Genomic DNA, 22,490 nt, shown 5'->3' on the forward strand with positions numbered 1-22,490 from the left:
GTTGGTCTGGAGTCATGGGCAGAGGGGTCAAGGCTCTTGGAGGCTCCCTGGGGAGGTGGAGGCCTGGGTAGTATGGGGATAGCAGCAGCACTGGGGGGAATCTGATCAGGCAACAGGTGCCTGGGGTGGGGCACTGCTCAGCAGGGTCCCTATATCTAGGGCAGGCCCCCCACCCTGCCCACCACACCAACATGGTGCAATAAATAGAGTTTCAAGTAGTAAGTCAGTGTCAGGTAGGAGATCTGGGGGCTGGCAGACAGGCAGGGGCTTGAGAGAGGCCCCAGTCGGCCCACCAAGTGTTCTCAGTGGGCTCCAGCTATATCAAGTCTGTCTGTGTGCACTGGAGTAGGGACCTGGCCCCTGTGTCCACGTAGCGGCTCAGCCCCTCAGACCAGTGCCAAAGCCTGCTCAGTGGGGCAGAAGCAGGGCAGCATGGTGCCTACAGCATCCACGATGGCTGCCAGGTGCTCGTCCTGTGCCTGGGGCCCACAGAGCTGCCTCAAGTCTGCCAGGAGCAGCAAGTACTCAAGACTGTGGCCAGAGAAGCCTCGACAGGCCAGGATCTGCGTAGCAATGGCCTCCTCAGGCGCAGGGCCCAGGTAACCAGGGTTCTGCGGGGTGGCCACGTAGGCCAGTGCCTTGAGTGGTTGGTCAGGGGCATCTTGAGGGCAGAAGGTGACCTCCTTGGTATCATAGCTACCAAGCACTGCTTCCCACACGTTCAAGTACTTCAGGGCCTCATTGACCTGCTCACCTTGCACCTGGTACGCCACACCACCCCAAGTGCAGCCCTCACGATCTTCAGGGAGGGTCACCACACGACCAGGCATCTTGTCACTTCCCCAATGGAAGGTATCTCCCTGTCAGAGGCGGCCACTGTAGCGGTGCACGAAGCCCACACGGCTGTCGCTGTAGGCGAAGTCAGGCCTCCACACCAGGGAGCCGTACCCAGAAATCCACAGCGCTTGGGGGCCGCCGTCGTCCTGGGGGTGGGGTGTTCTGGGCTGCCAACTCCTGCTTCATGGTGCCGGCCACAGAATGGGCCCGGGCCGCCTCCAGGGCTGGTCTCCGGTGCAGGCATGGCAAGACAGACAGACGTACCCACCTGGCCTGGCACTGCTTGGCCGCTCCTGTTTGTTTAATTTTTTGTGTAACTGTAATTCATTCCCAAATTGCAGTGAGATCAGACTCTTCAAGATAGTCTTAATCAGTTTCACTTTCTTATAGTATCCTTTTGGAGTCTTTTGACTGTGTCAGTCTGAACAGACTTCCTTCAACACCTGGAACTGTCATCCTGGGATCTCCCTTCATAATAGCCCTGGAGATTCATTCCCTTCGCCTGTCTGGTATGTTGGGTCTCCTATTGTATTTTTCTTTCCTTGGTTTACTCCTTCATTTTGATGAAAAACATCCTCTAGTAGCTTCCTAAGAATAAGTATGTAGAGAATAAAGTTTTTGAGACTTCACATGTTTTAAAATGTCTTTTTTATCTTCACACTTGTCTGATGGTTTCTGTATATCATTCTCGGCTAGGAAAATAATTTGCTTCCTAGTCTGAAGCCATTCTGATTGTTGATCCTTTTCTGTGCCGTGTTCTTTCTCAGTGAAAGCTTGTACGATCCTTTCTTTATCCTCCATGTTCTGAAGTTTCACAGTGATGTGCCTTGGTGTGTGTGTGTCTCTTTTCATCCATTTTACTAGGTACTTTTTGGGCTCTTTCAATGTAGAAACTTGTATCCTTCAGTTCTGGGAGTTTTTCTTTTTTATACATCTCCCTCCATTTTCTCTGTCTCTCTTATTGGAAGTTTTGCTATTTGAATGTTGACCCTCCTGGACCAGTCTCCCTTTCTTTCTTTTTTTTTTTTTTTGTCCTATTTTCCATCTCTTTCTCCTTTTGCTCTACATTCTAAAAACATTTTATGAAAATTTTTTTTTATCTTTTTTTATAGTGCATGGTTAAATTACTTTTTTTTTTTTAACATCTTTATTGGGGTACAATTGCTTTACAATGGTGTGTTAGTTTCTGCTTTATAACAAAGTGAATCAGTTATACATATACATATGTTCCCATATCTCTTCCCTCTTGCGTCTCCCTCCCTCCCACCCTCCCTATCCCACCCCTCCAGGCAGTCACAAAGCACCGAGCCAATATCCCTGTGCCATGCGGCTGCTTCCCACTAGCTATCTACCTTACTACGTTTGTTAGTGTGTATATGTCCATGACTCTCTCTCGCCCTGTCACAGCTCACCCTTCCCCCTCCCCATAACCTCAAGTCCGTTCTCTAGGAGGTCTGCGTCTTTATTCCTGCCTTACCCCTAGGTTCTTCATGACATTTTTTTCCCCTTAAATTCCATATATATGTGTTAGCATACGGTATTTGTCTTTTTCTTTCTTCACTCTGTATGACAGACTCTAGGTCTATCCACCTCATTACAAATAGCTCAATTTCGTTTCTTTTTATGGCTGAGTAATATTCCATTGTATATATGTGCCACATCTTCTTTATCCATTCATCCAATGATGGGCACTTAGGTTGTTTCCATCTCCGGGCTATTGTAAATAGAGCTGCAATGAACATTTTGGTACATGACTCTTTTTGAATTTTGGTTTTCTCAGGGTATATGCCCAGTAGTGGGATTGCTGGGTCATATGGTAGTTCTATTTGTAGTATTTTAAGGAACCTCCATACTGTTCTCCATAGTGGCTGAACCAATTCACATTCCCACCAGCAGTGCAAGAGTGTTCCCTTTTCTCCACACCCTCTCCAGCATTTATTGTTTCTAGATTTTTTGATGATAGCCATTCTGACTGGTGTGAGATGATATCTCATTGTAGTTTTGATTTGCATTTCTCTAATGATTAATGATGTTGAGCATTCTTTCATGTGTTTGTTGGCAGTCTGTATATCTTCTTTGGAGAAATGTCTATTTAGGTCTTCTGCCCATTTTTGGATTGGGTTGTTTGTTTTTTTGTTATTGAGCTGCATGAGCTGCTTGTAAATTTTGGAGATTAATCCTTTGTCGGTTGCTTCATTTGCAAATATTTTCTCCCATTCTGAGGGTTGTCTTTTGGTCTTGTTTATGGTTTCCTTTGCTGTGCAAAAGCTTTGAAGTTTCATTAGGTCCCATTTGTTTATTTTTGTTTTTATTTCCATTACTCTAGGAGGTGGGTCAGAAAGGATCTTGCTGTGATTTATGTCATAGAGTGTTCTGCCTATGTTTTCCTCTAAGAGTTTGATAGTTTCTGGCCTTACATTTAGGTCTTTAATCCATTTTGAGCTTATTTTTGTGTATGGTGTTAGGGAGTGATCTAATCTCATACTTTTACATGTAGCTGTCCAGTTTTCCCAGCACCACTTATTGAAGAGGCTGTCCTTTCTCCACTGTACATTACTGCCACCTTTATCAAAGATAAGGTGTCCATATGTGCATGGGTTTATCTCTGGGCTTTCTATCCTGTTCCATTGATCTATCTTTCTGTTTTTGTGCCAGTACCATACCGTCTTGATAACTGTAGCTTTGTAGTATAGTCTGAAGTCAGGGAGCCTGATTCCTCCAGTTCCTTCTTTCGTTCTCAAGATTGCTTTGGCTATTCGGGGTCCTTTGTGTTTCCATACAAATTGCAAAATTTTTTGTTCTAGTTCTGTGAAAAATGCCAGTGGTAGTTTGATAGGGATTGCATTGAATCTATAGATTGCTTTGGGTAGTAGAGTCATTTTCACAATGTTGATACTTCCAATCCAAGAACATGGTATATCTCTCCATCTATTTGTATCATCTTTAATTTCTTTCATCAGTGTCTTATAATTTTCTGCATACAGTTCTTTTGTCTCCTTAGGTAGGTTTATTCCTAGATATTTTATTCTTTTTGTTGCAATGGTAAATGGGAGTGTTTTCTTGATTTCACTTTCAGATTTTTCATCATTAGTATATAGGGATGCCAGAGATTTCTGTGCATTAATTTTGTATCCTGCCACTTTACCAAATTCATTGATTAGCTCTAGTAGTTTTCTGGTAGCATCTTTAGGGTTCTCTATGTATAGGATCATGTCATCTGCAAACAGTGACAGCTTTACTTCTTCTTTTCCGATTTGGATTCCTTTTATTTCCTTTTCTTCTCTGATTGCTGTGGCTAAAACTTCCAAAACTATGTTGAATAAGAGTGGTGAGAGTGGGCAACCTTGTCTTGTTCCTGATCTTAGTGGAAATGCTTTCAGTTTTTCACCATTGAGGATGATGTTTGCTGTGGGCTTGTCAAATATGGCCTTTATTATGTTGAGGAAAGTGCCCTCTATGCCTACTTTCTGCAGGGTTTTTATCATAAATGGGTGTTGAATTTTGTCAAAAGCTTTCTCTGCATCTATTGAGATGATCATATGGTTTTTCTCCTTCAGTTTATTAATATGGTTTATCACATTGATAGATTTGCCTATATTGAAGAATCCTTGCATTCCTGGAATAAACCCCACTTGATCATGGTGTATGATCCTTTTAATGTGCCGTTGGATTCTGTTTGCTAGTATTTTGTTGAGGATTTTTGCATCTATGTTCATCAGTGATATTGGCCTGTAGTTTTCTTTCTTTGTGACATCCTTGTCTGGTTTTGGTATCAAGGTGATGGTGGCCTCGTAGAAAGAGTTTGGGAGTGTTCCTCCCTCTGCTATATTTTGGAAGAGTTTGAGAAGGATAGGTGTTAGCTCTTCTCTAAATGTTTGATAGAATTCGCCTGTGAAGCCATCTGGTCCTGGGCTTTTCTTTGTTGGAAGATTTTTAATCACAGTTTCAATTTCAGTGCTTGTGATTGGTCTGTTCATATTTTCTATTTCTTCCTGATTCAGTCTTGGCAGGTTGTGCATTTCTAAGAATTTATCCATTTCTTCCAGATTGTCCATTTTATTGGCATAGAGTTGCTTGTAGTAATCTCTCATGATCTCTTTTATTTCTGCAGTGTCAGTTGTTACCTCTCCTTTTTCATTTCTAATTCTATTGATTTGAGTCTTCTCCCTTTTTTTCTTGATGAGTCTGGCTAGTGGTTTATCTATTTTGTTTATCTTCTCAAAGAACCAGCTTTTACTTTTATTGATCTTTGCTATTGTTTCCTTCATTTCTTTTTCATTTATTTCTGATCTGATTTTTATGATTTCTTTCCTTCTGCTAGCTTTGGGGTTTTTTTGTTCTTCTTTCTCTAATTGCTTGAGGTGCAAGGTTAGGTTGTTTATTCGAGATGTTTCCTGCTTCTTAAGCTGGGCTTGTATTGCTATAAACTTCCCCCTTAGAACTGCTTTTGCTGCATCCCACAGGTTTTGGGTCGTTGTGTCTCCATTGTCATTTGTTTCTAGGTATTTTTGGATTTCCTCTTTGATTTCTTCAGTGATCACTTCATTATTAAGTAGTGTATTGTTTAGCCTCCATGTGTTTGTATTTTTTACAGATCTTTTCCTGTAATTGATATCTAGTCTCATGGCGTTGTGGTCAGAAAAGATACTTGATACAATTTCAATTTTCTTAAATTTACCAAGGCTTGATTTGTGACCTAAGATATGATCTATCCTGGAGAATGTTCCATGAGCACTTGAGAAAAATGTGTATTCTGTTGTTTTTGGATGGAGTGTCCTATAAATATCAATTAAGTCCATCTTGTTTAATGTATCATTTAAAGCTTGTGTTTCCTTATTTATTTTCATTTTGGATGATCTGTCCATGGGTGAAAGTGGGGTGTTTAAGTCCCCTACTATGAATGTGTTACTCTCGATTTCCCCTTTTATGGCTGTTAGTATTTGCCTTATGTATTGAGGTGCTCCTATGTTGGGTGCATAAATATTTACAATTGTTATATCTTCTTCTTGGATTGATCCCTTGATCATTATGTAGTGTCCTTCTTTGTCTCTTTTAATAGTGCTTATTTTAAAGTCTATTTTGTCTGATATGAGAATTGCTACTCCAGCTTTCTTTTGGTTTCCATTTGCATGGAATATCTTTTTACATCCTCTTACTTTCAGTCTGTATGTGTCTCTAGGTCTGAAGTGGGTCTCTTGTAGACAGCATATATAAGGGTCTTGTTTTTGTATCCATTCAGCTAATCTGTGTCTTTTGGTGGGAGCATTTAGTCCATTTACATTTAAGGTAATTATCGATATGTATGTTCCTATTCCCATTTTCTAAATTGTTTTGGGTTCGTTATTATAGGTCTTTTCCTTCTCTTGTGTTTCTTGCCTAGAGAAGATCCTTTAGCATTTGTTGTAAAGCTGGTTTGGTGGTGCTGAACTCTCTCAGCTTTTGCTTGTCTGTAAAGGTTTTAATTTCTCCATCAAATCTGAATGAGATCCTTGCTGGGTAGAGTAGTCTTGGCTGCAGGTTTTTCTCCTTCATCACTTTCAGTATGTCCTGCCACTCCCTTCTGGCTTGTAGGGTTTCTGCTGAGAGATCAGCTGTTAACCTTATGGGGATTCCCTTATGTGTTATTTGTTGTTTTTCCCTTGCTGCTTTTAATATGCTTTCTTTGTATTTAATTTTTGACAGTTTGATTAATATGTGTCTTGTATTTCTCCTTGTATTTATCCTGTATGGGACTCTCTGTGCTTCCTGGACTTGATTAACTATTTCCTTGCCCATATTAGGGAAGTTTTCAACTATAATCTCTTCAAATATTTTCTCAGTCCCTTTCTTTTTCTCTTCTTCTTCTGGGACCCCTATAATTCGAATGTTGGTGTGTTTAATGTTGTCCCAGAGGTCTCTGAGACTGTCCTCAGTTCTTTTCATTCTTTTTTCTTTATTCTGCTCTCCAGTAGTTATTTCCACTATTTTATCTTCCAGGTCACTTATCCATTCTTCTGCCTCAGTTATTCTGCTATTGATCCCATCTAGAGTACTTTTAATTTCATTTATTGTGTTGTTCATCATTGCTTGTTTCATCTTTAGTTCTTCTAGGTCCTTGTTAACTGATTCTTGCATTTTGTCCATTCTATTGTCCATTCTATCTCCAAGATTTCGGATCAACCTTACTATCATTATTCTGAATTCTTTTTCAGGTAGATTGCCTATTTCCTCTTCATTTGTTAGGTCTGGTGCATTTTTATCTTGCTCCTTTATCTGCTGTGTGTTTTTCTGTCTTCTCATTTTGGTTATCTTACTGTGTTTGGGGTCTCCTTTTTGCAGGCTGCAGGTTCGTAGTTCCTCCTGTTTTTGATGTCTGTCTCCAGTGGCTAAGGTTGGTTCAGTGGGTTGTGTAGTCTTCCTGGTGGAGGGGACTAGTGCCTGTGTTGTGGTGGATGAGGCTGGATCTTGTCTCTCTAGTGGGCAGGTTCATGTCTGGTGGTGTGTTTTGGGGTGTCTGTGGCCTTATTATGATTTTAGGCAGCCTCTCTGCTAATGGGTGGGGTTGTGTTCCTGTTTTGCTAGTTGTTTGGCATAGGTTTTCCAGCACTGTGGCTTGCTGGTCGTTGAGTGAAGCTGGGTGCTGGTGTTAAGATGGAGGTCTTTGGGAGATTTTCGCCGTTTGATATTATGTGGAGCTGGGAGGTCTCTTGTTGACCAGTGTCCTGAAGTTGGCTCTCCTACCTCAGAGGCAGAGCCCTGCCTCCTGGCTGGAGCACCAAGAGCTTTTCATCCACACGGCTCAGGATAAAAGGGAGAAAAAGTAGAGGGAATTAGTAGAAGTATGAGGAAAGAAAGAAGGAAAGGAGGGTAGGAAGGAAGGAAGAAAGAAAGAAAGAGGCAAAGAAGGAAAGAAGGCAAGAAGGAAAGAAAGGAGGGAGGGAGGGAGGAAGGAAGGAAGGAGGGAAAGAAGGAAAAAAGACAGAAAGAAAGAAGATACAGTAAAAATAAAATAAAGTATAATAAAGTTATTGAATTAAAAAATTCTTATTTAAAAAAAAAAGGGGGGGACGGATAGAACCTTAGGACAAATGTTGGAAGCAAAGCTATACTGACAAAATCTTACACAGAAGCATACACATACACCCTCACTAAAAGAGGTAAATGGGGAAAAATCATAAATCTTGCTGTCAGAGACCACCTCCTCAATTTGGGATGATTCGTTGTCTAAAGGAGGGAAGAAAGGAAGGAAAGAAAGAAAGAAAGAAAGAACGAAGGTAAAGTATAATAACTTTATTAAAATTAATTATTAAGAAAATTTTTTTTTTAAAAAAAAAACAAAACATGGACGGATAGAACCCTAGGACAAATGGTGGAAGCAAGACTATACAGAGAAGGTCTCACACAGAAGCATACACATACACATTCACAAAAAGAGGAAAAGGGAAAAATCATAGATCTTGCTCCTAAAGTCCACTTCCTTAATTTGGGATGATTGGTTGTCTATTCAGGTATTCCACAGATGCAGGGTATATCAAGTTGATTGTGGAGCTTTAATCCGCTGCTTCTGAGGCTGCTGGGAGAGATTTCCCTTTCTCTTCTTTGTTCTCACAGCTCCCAGGGCACAGCTTTGGATTTGGCCCTGCCACTGCGTGTAGGTCGCTGGAGGGCGTCTGTTTTTTGCTCAGACAGGATGGGGTTAAAAGAGCCGCTGATTCGGGGGCTGTGGCGCACTCAGGCCGGCGAGGAGGGAAGGGCACGGAGTGCGGGGCGGGCCTGCGGTGGCAAAGGCCGGCGTGACTTTGCACCAGCCTGAGGCGCGCTGTGCGTTCTCCCTGGGAAGTTGTCCCTGGATCCCGGGAACCAGGCAGTGGCGGGCTGCACAGGCTCCACGGAAGAGGGGTGTGGAGAGTGACCTGCGCTCGCACACAGGCCCCTTGGTGGCGGCAGCAGCAGCCTTAACGTCTCCCGCCCGCCTCTGGGGTCCGCGCTTTTAGCCGCGGTTTGCGCCCGTCTCTGGATTCCGTGCTTTCAGCCGCGGCTCGCGCCCGTCTCTGGATTCCGCGCTTTCAGCCGCGGCTCGCGCCCGTCTCTGGATTCCGCGCTTTCAGCCGCGGCTCGCGCCCGTCTCTGGATTCCGCGCTTTCAGCCGCGGCTCGCGCCCGTCTCTGGGGTTCGCGCTTTTAGCCGCGGCTCGCGCCCGTCTCTGGAGTTCCTTTAAGCAGCGTTCTTAAACCCCTCTCCTCACGCCCCAGGAAACAAAGAGGGAAGGAAAAGTCTCCTGCCTCTTCGGCAGGTGCAGACTTTTCCCCGGACTCCCTCCCGGCTAGCTGTGGTGCACTAACCCCTTCAGGCTATGTTCAAGCCGCCAACCCCAGTCCTCTCCCTGCGCTCCGTCCGAAACCGAAACCCGAGCCTCAGAGCCTCAGCTCGCAGCCCCGCCCGCCCCGGCGGGTGAGCAGACAAGCTTCTCGGGCTGGTGAGTGCCGGTCGGCACCGATCCTCTGTGCGGGAATCTCCCCGCTTTGCCCTCCGCACCCGTTGCTGTGCACTCCTCCGCGGCTTCGAAGCTCCCCGCTCCGCCTCCCGCAGTCTCCGCCCGCGAAGGGGCTTCCTAGTGTGTGGAAACTTTTCCTCCTTCACAGCTCCCTCCCACTGGTGCAGGTGCCGTCCCTATTCTTTTGTCTCTGTTTTTTCTTTTTTTCTTTTGCCCTACCCAGGTATGTGGAGAGTTTCTTGCCTTTTGGGAGGTCTGAGGTCTTCTGCCAGCCTTCAGCAGGTGTTCTGTAGGAGCTGTTCCACGTGTAGATGTATTTCTGGTGTATCTGTGGGGAGGAAGGTGATCTCCGCGTCTTACTCTTCCGCCATCTTCCGCCTTCTCTATGAAAAATTTTTAACTCTACAAAAGTAAACAAAATAGTGTAATGAGTCCCTGTGTGCCCATCATCTAGCTTCAATAATTATCAACCCATAGTTAATATTGTTTCATCTATACCCCTGTCCACAGCGTATTGTTTTGACGTGAATGTTAGGCATTTATATCATTTCATCTGTAAATATTTCAATATATATGTTTAAAACAGATGGTGTCTTATTAAAAACATAACCACAATAATTATGTGCACATTAAAAAATTAACAAGAATTCGTTAACATCAAATATCCAGTCAGTTCTCAAGTTTTTAATTATCTCCGTATCTTAAACTTTTTGTTTGTTTTTTTTATTACTGTTTGTTTGAATCAGTAAAGTGCACATATTATGATGGGTTGATATCTCATAAGGCTTCTTAGCTACACTGTTCAGTATGATAGCCACTAGCCACTTATGGCTATATAAATTGAAGTTAATTAAAATAACATAAAATTAAAAATTCACTTCCTCAGTTGCGTCAGCCACATTTCAGATGTTCGCATGGCTGGTGGTTACTAGATTGGGCAGTGCAGAAGTAGAACGTTTCCATCATTACAGAAAGTTCTGTTGGACAGTGCTGATCTATGGGCACCCTCTCTTTTTCTTTTATGTTTGGCTTTCAGCAGCTTGACTGTTATGGACCTAGGTGTTTTCATTGTATTTATCTGGCTTTCAGCAGCTTGACTGTTATGGACCTAGGTGTTTTCATTGTATTTATCTGGCTTCGGGTTCACTGAGCTTGGATCTGTAAATTGATAGTTTCTGCCAAATTTGGGAAATTTTTTTCCATTATTTCTTTAAATTTTTTTCCGCCTCAGCATCCCTGTTCCCTCCTTTCAGACCTCCACTTACACATATGTGTAACCACTCGATATTGTCCCTCAGATCACTAAGGGTGGTTTTTAGTTATTGTTTTCTTCCTTTGTGTTCTTCAGATGAGGTGATTCCTGTTGATCTGTCTTCAAGTATACAGACGCTCCTTTTATAGGCTACAGTGTTCTGTTACATCCATTCAATATAACTTTCATTTCAGATATTGTACTTTTCAGGACTTCCCTGGCAGTCCAGTGGTTAAAACTCTGCACTTCCACTGCAGGGGGCACAGGTTCAGGCCCTGGTCTGGGAACTAAGATCCCACAGGCCGCACGGCACAGCCAAAAATAAAAAATAAAAACAGCAACAGATACTGTACTTTTCAGTTCTAGGACTTCCATTTGGTTCTTTGCTAAAATTCCCCATCTGTTCACTCAGGAGTGCAACTGAAGAACCCTGTTTCACAGCCTACTCTTCCTTTATTCAACTTCTACCCTTTGGACATCCCTTGGGCCTAAGAATATGCTTACTGACCCTCAGGAAAAGTGACCAGTAGAAGTATTTCAAGAAGGCCCTGGAAACAGTGTTAGGGCTTTTAAGCCAGGAAATTCTATGTGTTCTACCTGGGCATGTCTCTTTGGCCGTGTGGATTCTTCTATACAGGGGTTCCGAGGAGGCCAGAGGAAGATCAGAGTATGGCCCTCTAAACCATGAGGGCCAGGTTAGGAGCTCCAGTTACCCATCACCGAGGGTAGCTGGAATCCTCTGTGTCAGTACTTTCATGTCTTTCTTTAGGGGCTGGCTTAATTTTTCAAAAAATTATCCTTGCCTCTCCTGTTTAGAATATAAAGAGTTTCTAGCAGCCTCCTGGGAGCTAAATTGGGAAAGAGGGCTGGAGAGTCTCAGCATTCAGTATATGCATAAATTCACCTCCTTCACCACCCCTCAGCCATGCCTGGCATCCCCTTCAAAGTGCCATCTATCTTACTATTTTATTTATTTTATTTTTTATATATTTATTTATTTTTGGCTGCATTGGGTCTTCATTTCTGCGCACAGGCTTTCTCTAGTTGTGGTGAGCGGGGGCTACTCTTTGTTTGGGTGCACTGGCTTCTCATTGCGGTGGCTTCTCTTGTGGAGCACAGGCTCTAGGCGCACAGGCTTCAGTAGTTGTGGCACGTGGGCTCAGTAGTTGTGGCGCATGGGTTTAGTTGCTCCGTGGCATGTGGGATCTTCCCAGACCAGGGCTCAAACCTGTGTCCCCTGTGTTGGCAGGTGGATTCTTAACCACTGCGCCACCAGGGAAGTCCCAAAGTGCCATCTATCTTATTTTCTCTGAAAGAATCAATCTTTCAGTTTTATTGAGGGGCTGAGGTAGCTTAGAATGGTGGGGGGATCTAGGGCTGTAACAGTTTCTGGATCCTCTTTCTTTTAACATCTCCTCCCCCCATTTCCCCTCCATACAGTTCCAGAGGCGCTACCAGTCCTAAGCCTTTGAGAATTCTGTGGTATTTTTGCTAACACCATTTGTTTCACAGTTACTGAGATTTTGTTGCAGTTGTATTTTCTCTTCCCCATCTCTATGAATTTATACCTTTAAATTTTTTCCCTTTAATTATGGCAGAATTTCTTCCAAGAGAAAGAAAATTTAAATGTGATTTTAAGTCTACTATCTTTACCTGAAAGCCTGATGGCCCCTTCATAAAAATTCTTCTTTCCTTCTATACTACTTTATGGTTAGAGGTTAACCTATGGGTAAAGAATTGGTCCTTTAGTGTATATGGTTTTTATTATCTATCTTTGTATCCCCTTTATACCCCACATAAGTGTTGTTTAATAAGAGGATGGATATTAATTAGGGAAAAGCCATAATGTCTTGGTTTTTTCTTTAGATGTCTCTTCTAAAGCAAGGCAGTATTCATCAACTGTGTTCATTTAACCTTTGAATGATTAGGGCAGGAAGTGCTGAGGATGCTAGCTGCAAAGGACACAGTCTTACAATCCCATTTATTCATATCTTTAAGATCTTTGTCAGCCAAAAGGGTTTTTTTGTTTGTTTTCTTTGGCTGCATCGGGTCTTAGTTGTGGCACCCGGGCGCTAGAGTGCGGGCTTAGTTGCCCCACAGCATGTGGGATCTTAGTTCCCTGACCACAGATCAAACCCGCATCCCCTGCATTGGAAGGCGGATTCTTAACCACTGGGCCATCAGGGAAGTCCCCAAAAGTTTTTTTTTTTTTTTTTTTTTTTGCCAGTGTATGGCCCTGAGAAAAGTGTGTCCGTTGCTACTCCTATATTGCAGTCCCAGCCTGTGAGACAATCAGTTGCAGATGGTGCCTGTCCCTAATATTTCATGTTTTACATTTATCTGTTCACACTCAGAAAGCTCACAGCTGTAGCTATTGTACCAGAAAAACTGGTAAATGCCTCCAAACGGAAGACCTTTTCAGCAGCTTCCATCAAAGGAAGCAAACCAGCTTGGCATTTACTGACTTTTCTTGACTGTTGTGCAAGCCAAACAACCTCAGTATTAAAGCCTCCTTTGGTCTTCCGGGATCCACAGTTGAGGACAGTGCACTCTGATTGCTTTTATGGAACCACATGCTGCTTGAATAGACGTTGAGTCCTTGAGGTGGTGGATCTTAGGAGAACTATAAGAGATTCCCAGGTCACAGATAGATCCAATGCTGAAAATAACCCCCGTAGACAGGACAGAATCTGAAATATTCCATTAGCAGTATGTAGGTAATGGTTATGAAAGATCTTGGTTATGAAAGATGAAAATATTTTACCACCAAAGAAAAAATTGTTTTTTCTGATTGTTGCTTCAAATTTGATATATTTTTCTTGTCACATCAGGACTATAAATGTTTCTTTTAATCTCATCTGAGAAATAGGGTATCTTATATACTAGATGTTCCTTTTTCACTAGGTTGGCCTTAGTAAGAACCCTCTTTATCCTTTTTGTCTGGATAATCAAGATTCTGCTAGACAGTATCTTTTGTCTTTCTATAACCAGAACTCAACTACTGGCTTCTGGGACTCTCTTTTAGGATATGTTTGTTTTTTAATTTTTATTTATTTTTTTATTTTGGCTGCGTTGGGTCTTCATTGCTGTGTGTGGGCTTTCTCTAGTTGTGGTGAGCGGGGGCTACTCTTCGTTGTAATGCACAGGTTTCTCCTTGCGGTGGCTTCTCTTTGTTGTGGAGCATGGGCTCTAGGCGCACGGGCTTCAGTAGTTGCGGCATGCAGACTCAGTAGTTGTGGCTTGCAGGCTGTAGAGCACGGGCTCAGTAGTGGCTCCTCAGCATGTGGGATCTTCCTGGACCAGGGATTGAACCTGTGTCCCCTGCGTTGGCAGGCGGATTGTTTTTCAGTGCGCCAGCAGGGAAGTCCCAGGAATATGTTTGTTAATAGCGACGGCCCTGCTTGAATAACCACACATAAGCAGTAGATAAGAATTCTGTATTCTGAGGAACTTCCCTGGCAGTCCAGTGGTTAAGACTCTGTGCTTTCACTGCAGGGGCTGCGGGTTCGATGTCTGGTCGGGGAACTAAGGTCCCACATGCTGTGTGGCTCTGTCTCAGCAGAGGGCCACGCTGCTCCGCCTTCCCCGGGGGAACCTGCACAAACCTTGAACTTTTCCGGGGTTCAGAGTCTCCGATGTCTCCTCCTCCCCGCCGCCCCCGCCCTGCCCCCGGATGCCCGATGTCTCGGTGCAGCCTGGCATCTTCTCTCTCTCTCTGTCTCTCTCTCTCTGTCTCTCTCTGTCTCTCTCTCTCTCTGTCTCTCTGTCTCTCTGTCTCTGTCTCTGTCTCTGTCTCTCTCTCTCTCTCTCCCTCTCTCTCTCGGAGTCAGTTTGGGTGAGCGGAGCACCGCGCCTACTGGGCTGCGGGCGGCGAGACCCCGGCGCCACACCAGGGGCCGGGGCAGCGGGCGCCCGCGCAGCCTGCGGCCAGGGAGGCGGTAACTGGTGCCTACGGGGCCGAGTGGAGAGGAGGTGCCAGCGGCGGGGCCGGCTCCCCATGGACGAGTGTGAGGGGAGAACAAGAATCAAGGAGCAAAAAGGAAGAGGAGGTGGGGGGAGCCACAGTTGCACGAAGCCGCCGCCGCCGCCGCCTCCACCTCCTCGGCGATCACGCCGGCTGCTCCGCAGTAAATGACTCGAGAGAAACACACACACTCGCGCTCGCCCGCCCTCCTTCCTCGTCCGGGATTCAGCGCCCACCCCGGCAGTAGCGGGCGCGGAGCCTGGCGCGCTCGCTCCCTTCCCTCCCCTCCCCGATTCCCCGTGGTCACGTGGCCCCGGAGCGCGCGGCCCACGACTCGCGCGCCACGGAGACGCCCCCCAACCCCTGCCTCGCGCCCCAGCTTCTCCTCCCCTGTCCACGTGTCCATTCCGCATTCCCAGCCTGGGAGCGCGCGCGTCTCCTTAATGAGACTTGGGCAAGGGCCGACCTCACGATTCCGTAACCCCCGTTTGATGTTTTATTTTTCCTCCCCAGAGCAGGCTAGCGCTGGGGCCCCAGTGGGGCCGGCCGGCTCCGGCGGCCACATTTCCCCCCCGGGAAGACGCCACCGCAGCCACTGTTGTCCCTTTTCAAAGGACGCTGTCTCCTCGCCGGGCGCCAGAGGTGTTTTACGGCCTCTCGGACAGAGGCGCGCATAGAGGGTACCCTATCCCCACCGCCAGAGTCTGCATGGGGCTCTTCGGAGCCCTGGGTGGGAATCAGCCGAGCTGTCGCGCCCAGCCCCTCTCGGGCCGCGCCGGAGCTCGCCGGCTCAGCTCCGTTTGGGGATGGGTCCGGGACGCATGCAGCTCCAGGAAAATCTGTCCGCTGCTGGGGGTGAAGGGACACGAAAAGGAGGGGACATGCCTTCCTACAAGTTGTTTTGCCAGCCTTTAAAGGGACATGGGGGTGGGGGTGGGGAACTGTCCTCTTGCACACTCACCCAGGCACCTGCCGAGGGGGAGGGGTGGGTGGGATGGCGTTCTTTCCCACCGTCAGACCCGTTCCATTCGAGCGCAACCCAGATCAGACCAGACGAGTCAACCGTCAACTGTCAGCCAGGCATTGGATCAATAGAAATGATTTTATAGCATCGTTGGGTATCACGCCCCAACCCCCAAGGACCGGCTCTCAATCCCACTCTACTCTGGAGGAAGAGGGTCTTCAATCCTATGGACATAGCTCGTATGCCGGGGGTGTGTGTGTGGATCTTCAGGGTCACCCCCCCCGCCCCCCATATCTCTTCACTCAACCAGAGTGTGGGAAGAGGTAGGTCAGAGCAAGGCCAGCTGGGGCGCTTCGTCTCTGTCCCTCATCTGCCTGTCTCAGTCCTAGAACTCTCAACACTGTGAGTTTCCTTTTCATCTAGAAAAGTGACATTTTCTTTTTTGGAAAATGGGCTTGGAGCCTTCCCGGAAGCCTCCCTCCTCCCGGGCTGCTGGGTGTTGCCGCCTCAGCTTGGCACAGGGGCCTGCGGAGAGCGGCTGTCGCCCCTCCCCATAGCCCACGTCTGTCTGGAGCTCGGAGGTGCAGTGTGGGGAGGGCTGACCGGGCTGTTGGCGGCCCTGGGGATGGAAGGTGCTGGAGTCGTCAAGGAAGATGATTCTCATTAGGCCCCTAATGTCTGATGGCAATTAGTGTCACCCAAGGGCTTATTCACCATCCCACTGAGAGGCGAGCCAGCCTCTGTGTGGGAGAAAGGGGGAAAGAAACCACCTCCTGAGACTGGCCTGGGGTGGGGGTGGGGGTCCAGGAGGAGGAGGACGGAAGCAGGGAGGTCCTCTACCTCTGCCCACCTCCCCACAAGGAAGGGGCACGGGGCTTGTAAAGAGTAAGTCCAGGGGACAGACACAAGTTTGCTTTTCTGAGCTGAGGATCCACTGCTCCGGTGATGTGGGTCAGCGATTTCAGTCCACTCTCGCAGCTTCCTCCGCAGACTGGGCACAGTGTTCCGGTTCTTCTCTCTAGCCCTGCTCCCGTAACCCAGAGCCCTTAGATAATAGGAATCCAATCTCCCTCTGCCCACTCAGTTTCCCCTCCTCCCTCCCTCCCTCTCTTCCCTCTCCCTCCCTTTCACAATATGGTGAAAATTTCTGATACCACAGCCACTGCTCACAACGGTGAGCAAGACCGACATAGCCTGTCCTCGTGGAACTTCCATTCTAGAGGAGAAGACAGACACTAAGCTTGTGATTGATTACAAGCAGTGATAAGTTGTGATAAGTATGTGGCATAAAAATGCAAGCATTTTTGCTCATCTTATGGAGAACACTGAGACCCAGAGTCAGGAAGGGTTGGGGGGCAGGGGCAACCTGCTATCATTAGGGAATATGTAATTTCAGCCTCAGATTCTTCTGGTACCTTCTATGTGGATCCACCTTCATGAACCCTAGAACAACCCCAGCCTTCTGCCAGGCAGCCGGGAGAAGTTGGGCCCATCAGGGACCCACACAAAAACTGCCTGACCTGCCACGACGGTGGACCTGGTGACATCTGACCCTGTTTTTCAGGACCCCTGCCCACAGAAGAAGATAGGACAGGTCAATGTGGGCCTTCACTAAGGGGAGCTCACTGTTTGTGTGTGGGGGGGTGCACAGTCGCATCTTGGACAGCAGGATGAGGAGCTGCTTCTGGCAAAGGGACTTGGTGCCGTGGGGACACACCCGCAGCTGTGCCGACATGGGCCGGCTGTCCCCGGGCTCGTGGACCTCCCGTTTCTGCCGGATCAGGCTGCTGACCAGTGCCTCCATGGCACCCCGGGAGGAGACACCCCAAAACCGGCAGGCTCCCGGAGCGCGCTGGGCCCCCCCAGAGAAGCCCGCTAGCTCACCAGGACATGCTCTTGACTCTCCGGTCCGACTCGCCGCCTCACCCACGGGACCTGAGGATAAGCCCTAAACGACCCCCACCCCAGGCACCAGCTCCCACCCTTGGGCCTCGTGCTAGCTTCGCCAGACCCAGCAGCCTATGTACCTCTCAGTTGATCCCACCCTCGACCTTTGCCCCCCGCAGAAAACTCCCCCTTCTCTGATCTCCAGTGTCCCTGTCCCCCACTAACACTATCCCAAAGCCAAGACCCTCAAATTTTCCACGATGTGGTTCCAATATCCCCAGGCACCTTTCCACCCTATTTCCGGGCCCTGCACTCCTGCCAAAGCCACTCTTGTAATTTTAAGGGTGTGGGTCCTTAGCTTTGGGGATATTAGCTCACCCCACCCCTGCTGGGGTGCTGCCAGTGTCTAGGGAGAACCCAACCTTGGTGTCTTTTCCTTTGCCACCCACTAAGTGAAGAATCCCCCACTGTTTTTCACTGAAATCGCCCAAAAACTATGCCTTGGAATATCCAGACTGTCGCCAATCAGCGAGAAGAGGTTCCCAGACCCTGTCTCTGGACGATACCGCTTTTTACCAAGTCACCCCCATTTCTAGTGGCACAGCATTCCAGCTGATGAACCCCTTTCCTCACCTTGTTACCATCCACTCCTTTTGAAGTCACCTCCAAATCCGCCCTTCCTAGTGGTTACAACAGGTGGTTGTCTGGAGGGCCCTGTGTCACCTCGGAATAAGGAGCATAGGTTTTTGGCTTTTTTTTTCTCGCAGCCCCTAATTTCCTCGGGGACAGCTGGTGGTGTGTAGATCCCACGCCCTCCAATCCAGCCAGCACCCCCGAGAGAGAAGTGCACCCACGTTGTCACGGGTCCCCAAATGTGAACACACCCACTATAAGTCAGAGCGCATCAGAGCTTTCTGTGACAGGGCTTCCTTGTCCTCCCCGGGACTGCCTATAGCGCCCCCTCTTCCTTCCCCGACGCCCCTCAACCTCTCCTGTCTTGTCGATCCTGTGACGGCTGGTGCTGGCTCGGTTTCCAGGATCCTCTCTCCCTGTACTCAGCAAGCGGAGCTTCCCCCCACGCCCGGCTAGGCGTCCCGGACCCCAGGAAGGAGTGAGGGTGTTTCCGCAGAGTGCCCTGGTCTGGCGAAGTGAGCACTGGGCCTGGCGGCTGGACCAAACCGAGTGGCGGCAACGGCGGCACCAGTAGCAGCTGTGGGAAGTTGAGGCGGCGGCGGCGGATTTCCCCTCCTCCGAGAGCGGGTCTGGTGGGGGGGCAGGGGGTGGAGATGCCAGGAAAGAGGGGGAGGTGAAGCTGGGCAGGCGGAAACCCGGGGATCCTTGGAGGCAGGGAGTGGCAACGGTCTTAGAGACAGGCGGAGCCGAGGCAAGGCCGCATGTCTCGCATGTCTCGGGGTTCAGAGCAGGAGGGACAAGGAGGCGACTCCACTGAATGGAACTCTGGATGGGGGGAGAGGTTGGGCTTAGATAGATGGAATGGCAGATGCCCCGAGAACGGAGAAAGGGACCCTACTGCCCGGGATGGAGGACAGAACTGGATGAGGAAGGTGGGGGGAATAACTGAAGAGATAGCGGTGGTGGTGAGGTCTAGCCTGGGGTGAAATCCGGCCTCCTTAATGTCTCTGCTTTTGTGTGAGACAAATTGGTCAGTCCCTGGTCTCCATACCTTTCTCCTTTACACGTTTTTTCAGCAAATATATTACCCCCATCCCGATTGACTCCTAAGAGAAAAGACCATAAGAACTGGAGGGAGATGGATGCCAGAGGCTGCACCGGAGTGGGAGGGGTGCTGGCCACAGATTTGGAAAGTGGAGAGGCCAGAATGGAACGACCTGTGCCAGGGATGGGGCGGGAGGAGGGTGGGAGGAAGTGGAGGAACCAGCGAGGAGGCCTTCTAGAACGGGCTCTTCGGGCCCAAAGCGCTCAGCCTGTCTCCCAGGTGAGGGGAGAGCAGTCCCCTCCACATCCCGCTGGCCAGCAGAAGCACATTCCAGGTTAGTAGGAACAGCGTCTTTAATGGGCTCCGCCTCCCACGCCGGCTAAGCCACCCCCCTTGCCTGCAGCCTTGGCCTCTTCCACAGAGGGGTGCAGGGCGCAGGCAGGGTCCCTGCGAAGCAGGGCCAACGCCCCGAGCAGCGAAGCTGCGCCGTCCCCCGCACGGAGCTTTTGGCCACTCAGAAAATAGTGGGGCAGCGTCCCGGCCTTGAGCACCCGGCCGAGCTCATCCAGCAGCCCGAGGCAGCAGGCGCCCGCATTCTCGGCTCGCGCCAGAGAGGGCGCGGGCAGCCGCTCACACGCCCAGTAGAGCAACGTCCGCAGGACGTTGGGCGCCGCGACCCTCGTCCTGGCCACCAGACGGCGCAGCAGCGCCTGAGCCGCCGCGTGCGCTTGCAGCAAGGGAATGGATACGCGCGTCTTGAGCGCCAGCACTTGGCGGGCGAAGCAGAGCTGCCAGCCGGAGGCGTCCGTCTGCTCTGTGACGCCGCCGCCGCCGCCGGGCACCAGGTAGAAGGAAGACGACTCCGAGGCCAGCGGGCCTGCCCACGAGTGCCTCCGAGCCCTCTGGGGACATCCGGCCACGGACACCACGGGGATCAAGTCGAAAATCAGGAGGCGGCGCGGGGACCCTGGTGTAGCCAGGAGGATGGTGGTGAGCCCCGCGTGGCGGGCTGCGTGGTCCAAGCGCGGGGCACCCGGAACCGGAAACGGGGACTCAGTGACCGCAGCCAGCGAAACAAAGAACCAGGCAGCCACCTGGGCGGGGCACAATGTGGGCCATGCCTCCGGAGCCTCCAACGTCTGTGGCACTGGGCTAACGTCGGTTGCTTTGGTGACGTCACCATTCGTTTTTTTCAGTGGTGAGGGAAAGTCAACATCGGTTACGTCTTGTGGAGGCAACTCTGGCACTGAAACATTACTAGGTGAGTTTTCCAAAGACTCGTGTGTCTCAGGCTCAGTGACGTGTAGCTGGTCCACGGAGATTTGCGGATCCTTGGGAGTTTCTTTGCTTCGAGCTGGGTGGATTGAATCACCTCCTCCAGGGACTGGGGATCCTAGGCAATCCTGCCCTGCCTCCCGGACCGAGGTTCCGTGTACCTGCTCTGGGAGGAAGAGCCATGTGTAACAGGATCCCACGTCCGGTTGCAGCTCCTGCCCAGTGTCATCTAGCGAAAGCACGGGCACCAGGAGTGTGAAGCCGGCGTCGTAGTGAGGTCCCCGAGCGTAGGGACCTAGAGGCACAGGCCCCAGATCCAGGGAGCCCTCGCGAATCCCGCAACGAAGCAGCAGGAGCTCTGCCTGAGGAGGAAAGCGAGGGTCCCGGCGGTGAACGAGACCTAAGGAAAGAGAAGGGATCGTAAAGTCGTGATCCAGAGCGTGGGCGGGGTGAGACGGAGCTGAGAGCTGCAAGTTCCCGAAGGCTGGGAGGGTTACTTACCAAGCAAAGAGAAAACAAAGTCCTTGGCCTGGAAGAGATCTGGTCCTGGCTTGGGACCTTCACTCCAGCTCGCCTGCACACCCAGCTCCTGGATCAGCTGGGTTAGTTCTTGCAGCTGCACCCCAGAGCAGAAGTTGATGTACGTGAGCAGCCGGGCTGGGGCTGGGGGCGGTGGGCCCCACCAGGGAGCACTCCCCCAGACCGTGGAAGCCATATGGCTCTGTCGTTTGGGAGCTAGGAAATACACAGACGGGAGGAAGCCCAGACGGGCCGTACCTTTTGCTGAGGAAAACTGACCCCAGTTCTTTTCTCTTCCAGAGGCCAAGAGGGTTCCCAAGACTCAGTCCGCCAATGGGTCTGCAGACGAAGGGCCCTAAATTTAGTCTTGAAAGAGAACAAATAAATACCTCCTCCATCCTTGCCCTTTTCTCATATGCTGGTCCCTGCCCCCATGGAACGGTTCACCTGACTCAGCAGGTAGAAAGTAGCTGTTTGGCCCCTCCTAAGGAATGCAGTAGCCTCCTTTTCTGCCCCTTGTCTACGTTCCCCTTACCTCTTTTTCAGAAGAGGCTAGTGGTTTGCGTCTTCCCTCTTAGGGTTAGCTACAAAGGCTGGGAAGAGAATAGATAGGAAGATTCCACAGGTAACTTCTTCCTGCTGCCTGTAAGGCCACGCCCTGAAATTATAACCGCGCCCCTTTCTGGAGACTGTCGGGGTGGTTCCGGACCAGCCCGGCCTCCAGTCAGAGTTCAGTCACTCCTTTCGCTCTGCAGAGATCTCGCGGCTATCCTGGGAGTTGTAGTTTGTCTTCAAAGCTACCAGGGCATTGGGGCCACGCCCCCACATCCTTTCCTGTTCCGTTGAAGTAGTGCCTGATGGAAGTTGTAGTTTCTATGGAGGTAAGCTATTCTGTGTCTTTATGATAAACTATTCTGTGTCTTTATGATAAACTATTCTGTGTCTTTGCAAGGCCAGGTGAACCGCACAAACACCCCTTGCGGTCAGAACAGAGGCCTAATGGGATGAATCTGAATTGCAAACCATGATGAGGGCCATACACTAACGCATGCGGAGAAATAGGGGACTCTACATCTCACTTGGGAGTAGAGGAGCCCTGGTCATTTAAATCTAGAAGGGTTCTTGCATGCAATTATAACTTCACTATAGAGATGGGCCTGCAAGCCTAGAAAGGTTGCACATGACTTGTCCAAGGTCAGAGCTGAGCCAGAGAGGTGTTGGAAATGGGCTCTCCAGCTGGGACGTATCTCCTTGGAATCGGTGATGGTAACGTTAGTCAAGAACACACCGATAGTGTGCATGTAGTGACCCAGGGATGGACATCTGACTCAGGGAAGGGACATGTTAGTGTTGCCCACCTCAGACACACAAGTGGTGGCAGGGAAAACGCTTTGGAATCTCGCACCTTATCTGTGTATACAGAAGAGTTATCAGGACTGAAAATCAAGTCCAGAGGAAACACCAGCTGGGCTAGGGCAGGGCCATGAAAAATTATCAGGGGAAGGAAATGGCTTTCAGCAACCAGTGCTATCATGGACACAGCTTAAGTCCAGGATGAAACTAGGAGTCAGAATAATAGGACAGAAAGATAGGACACCAGAGACACGCTCACAGATTAGACCAATGCACACTGGACCAGAA

At 49.0% G+C, this 22,490-nt stretch overlaps 5 protein-coding genes and 1 pseudogene across 5 annotated transcripts in view; 1 reads left to right on the top strand and 5 right to left on the bottom strand.

Annotated features, from left to right (window-relative positions):
- Window positions 1-1,466, top strand: part of LOC117199194 (AP-2 complex subunit beta-like) — a 63,118-nt gene extending 61,652 nt beyond the window's left edge. Inside the window, 1 exon segment of the mRNA XM_049701802.1 lies at window positions 1,228-1,466. Within this exon segment, the coding sequence (XP_049557759.1) occupies window positions 1,228-1,262 (35 nt within the window). The 3' untranslated portion in view covers window positions 1,263-1,466.
- LOC101279217 (transmembrane protein 102-like) overlaps window positions 1-21,210 on the bottom strand; it is a 116,539-nt gene extending 95,329 nt beyond the window's left edge. The window contains exon 1 of the mRNA XM_049701812.1: window positions 21,108-21,210. The gene's annotated coding sequence lies outside the window, so the exon portion shown is untranslated. The remainder of the gene's footprint in view (window positions 1-21,107) is intronic.
- The window catches only part of LOC101278225 (uncharacterized protein SPEM2-like), a 115,404-nt gene that overhangs the window by 85,833 nt on the left and 7,081 nt on the right, over window positions 1-22,490 (bottom strand).
- LOC117199193 (uncharacterized protein SPEM3-like) overlaps window positions 1-22,490 on the bottom strand; it is a 111,241-nt gene that overhangs the window by 84,259 nt on the left and 4,492 nt on the right. The gene's annotated exons all lie outside the window — the stretch shown is intronic.
- LOC101277748 (glutathione-specific gamma-glutamylcyclotransferase 1-like) lies at window positions 334-1,013 on the bottom strand (annotated as a pseudogene).
- LOC101276495 (transmembrane protein 102-like) lies at window positions 19,391-21,174 on the bottom strand. Its single transcript, XM_012539438.3, has 2 exons — window positions 20,832-21,174; window positions 19,391-20,730 (listed from the first exon to the last, which is right to left on the bottom strand). The coding sequence occupies exons 1-2, from the start codon at window positions 21,043-21,045 to the stop codon at window positions 19,409-19,411; spliced, it is 1,536 nt and encodes a 511-aa protein (XP_012394892.2). The 5' UTR covers window positions 21,046-21,174; the 3' UTR covers window positions 19,391-19,408.

This window comes from Orcinus orca, chromosome 19 (genome assembly GCF_937001465.1).
Source record: "Orcinus orca chromosome 19, mOrcOrc1.1, whole genome shotgun sequence".
Taxonomy (NCBI): Eukaryota; Metazoa; Chordata; class Mammalia; order Artiodactyla; family Delphinidae; genus Orcinus; species Orcinus orca.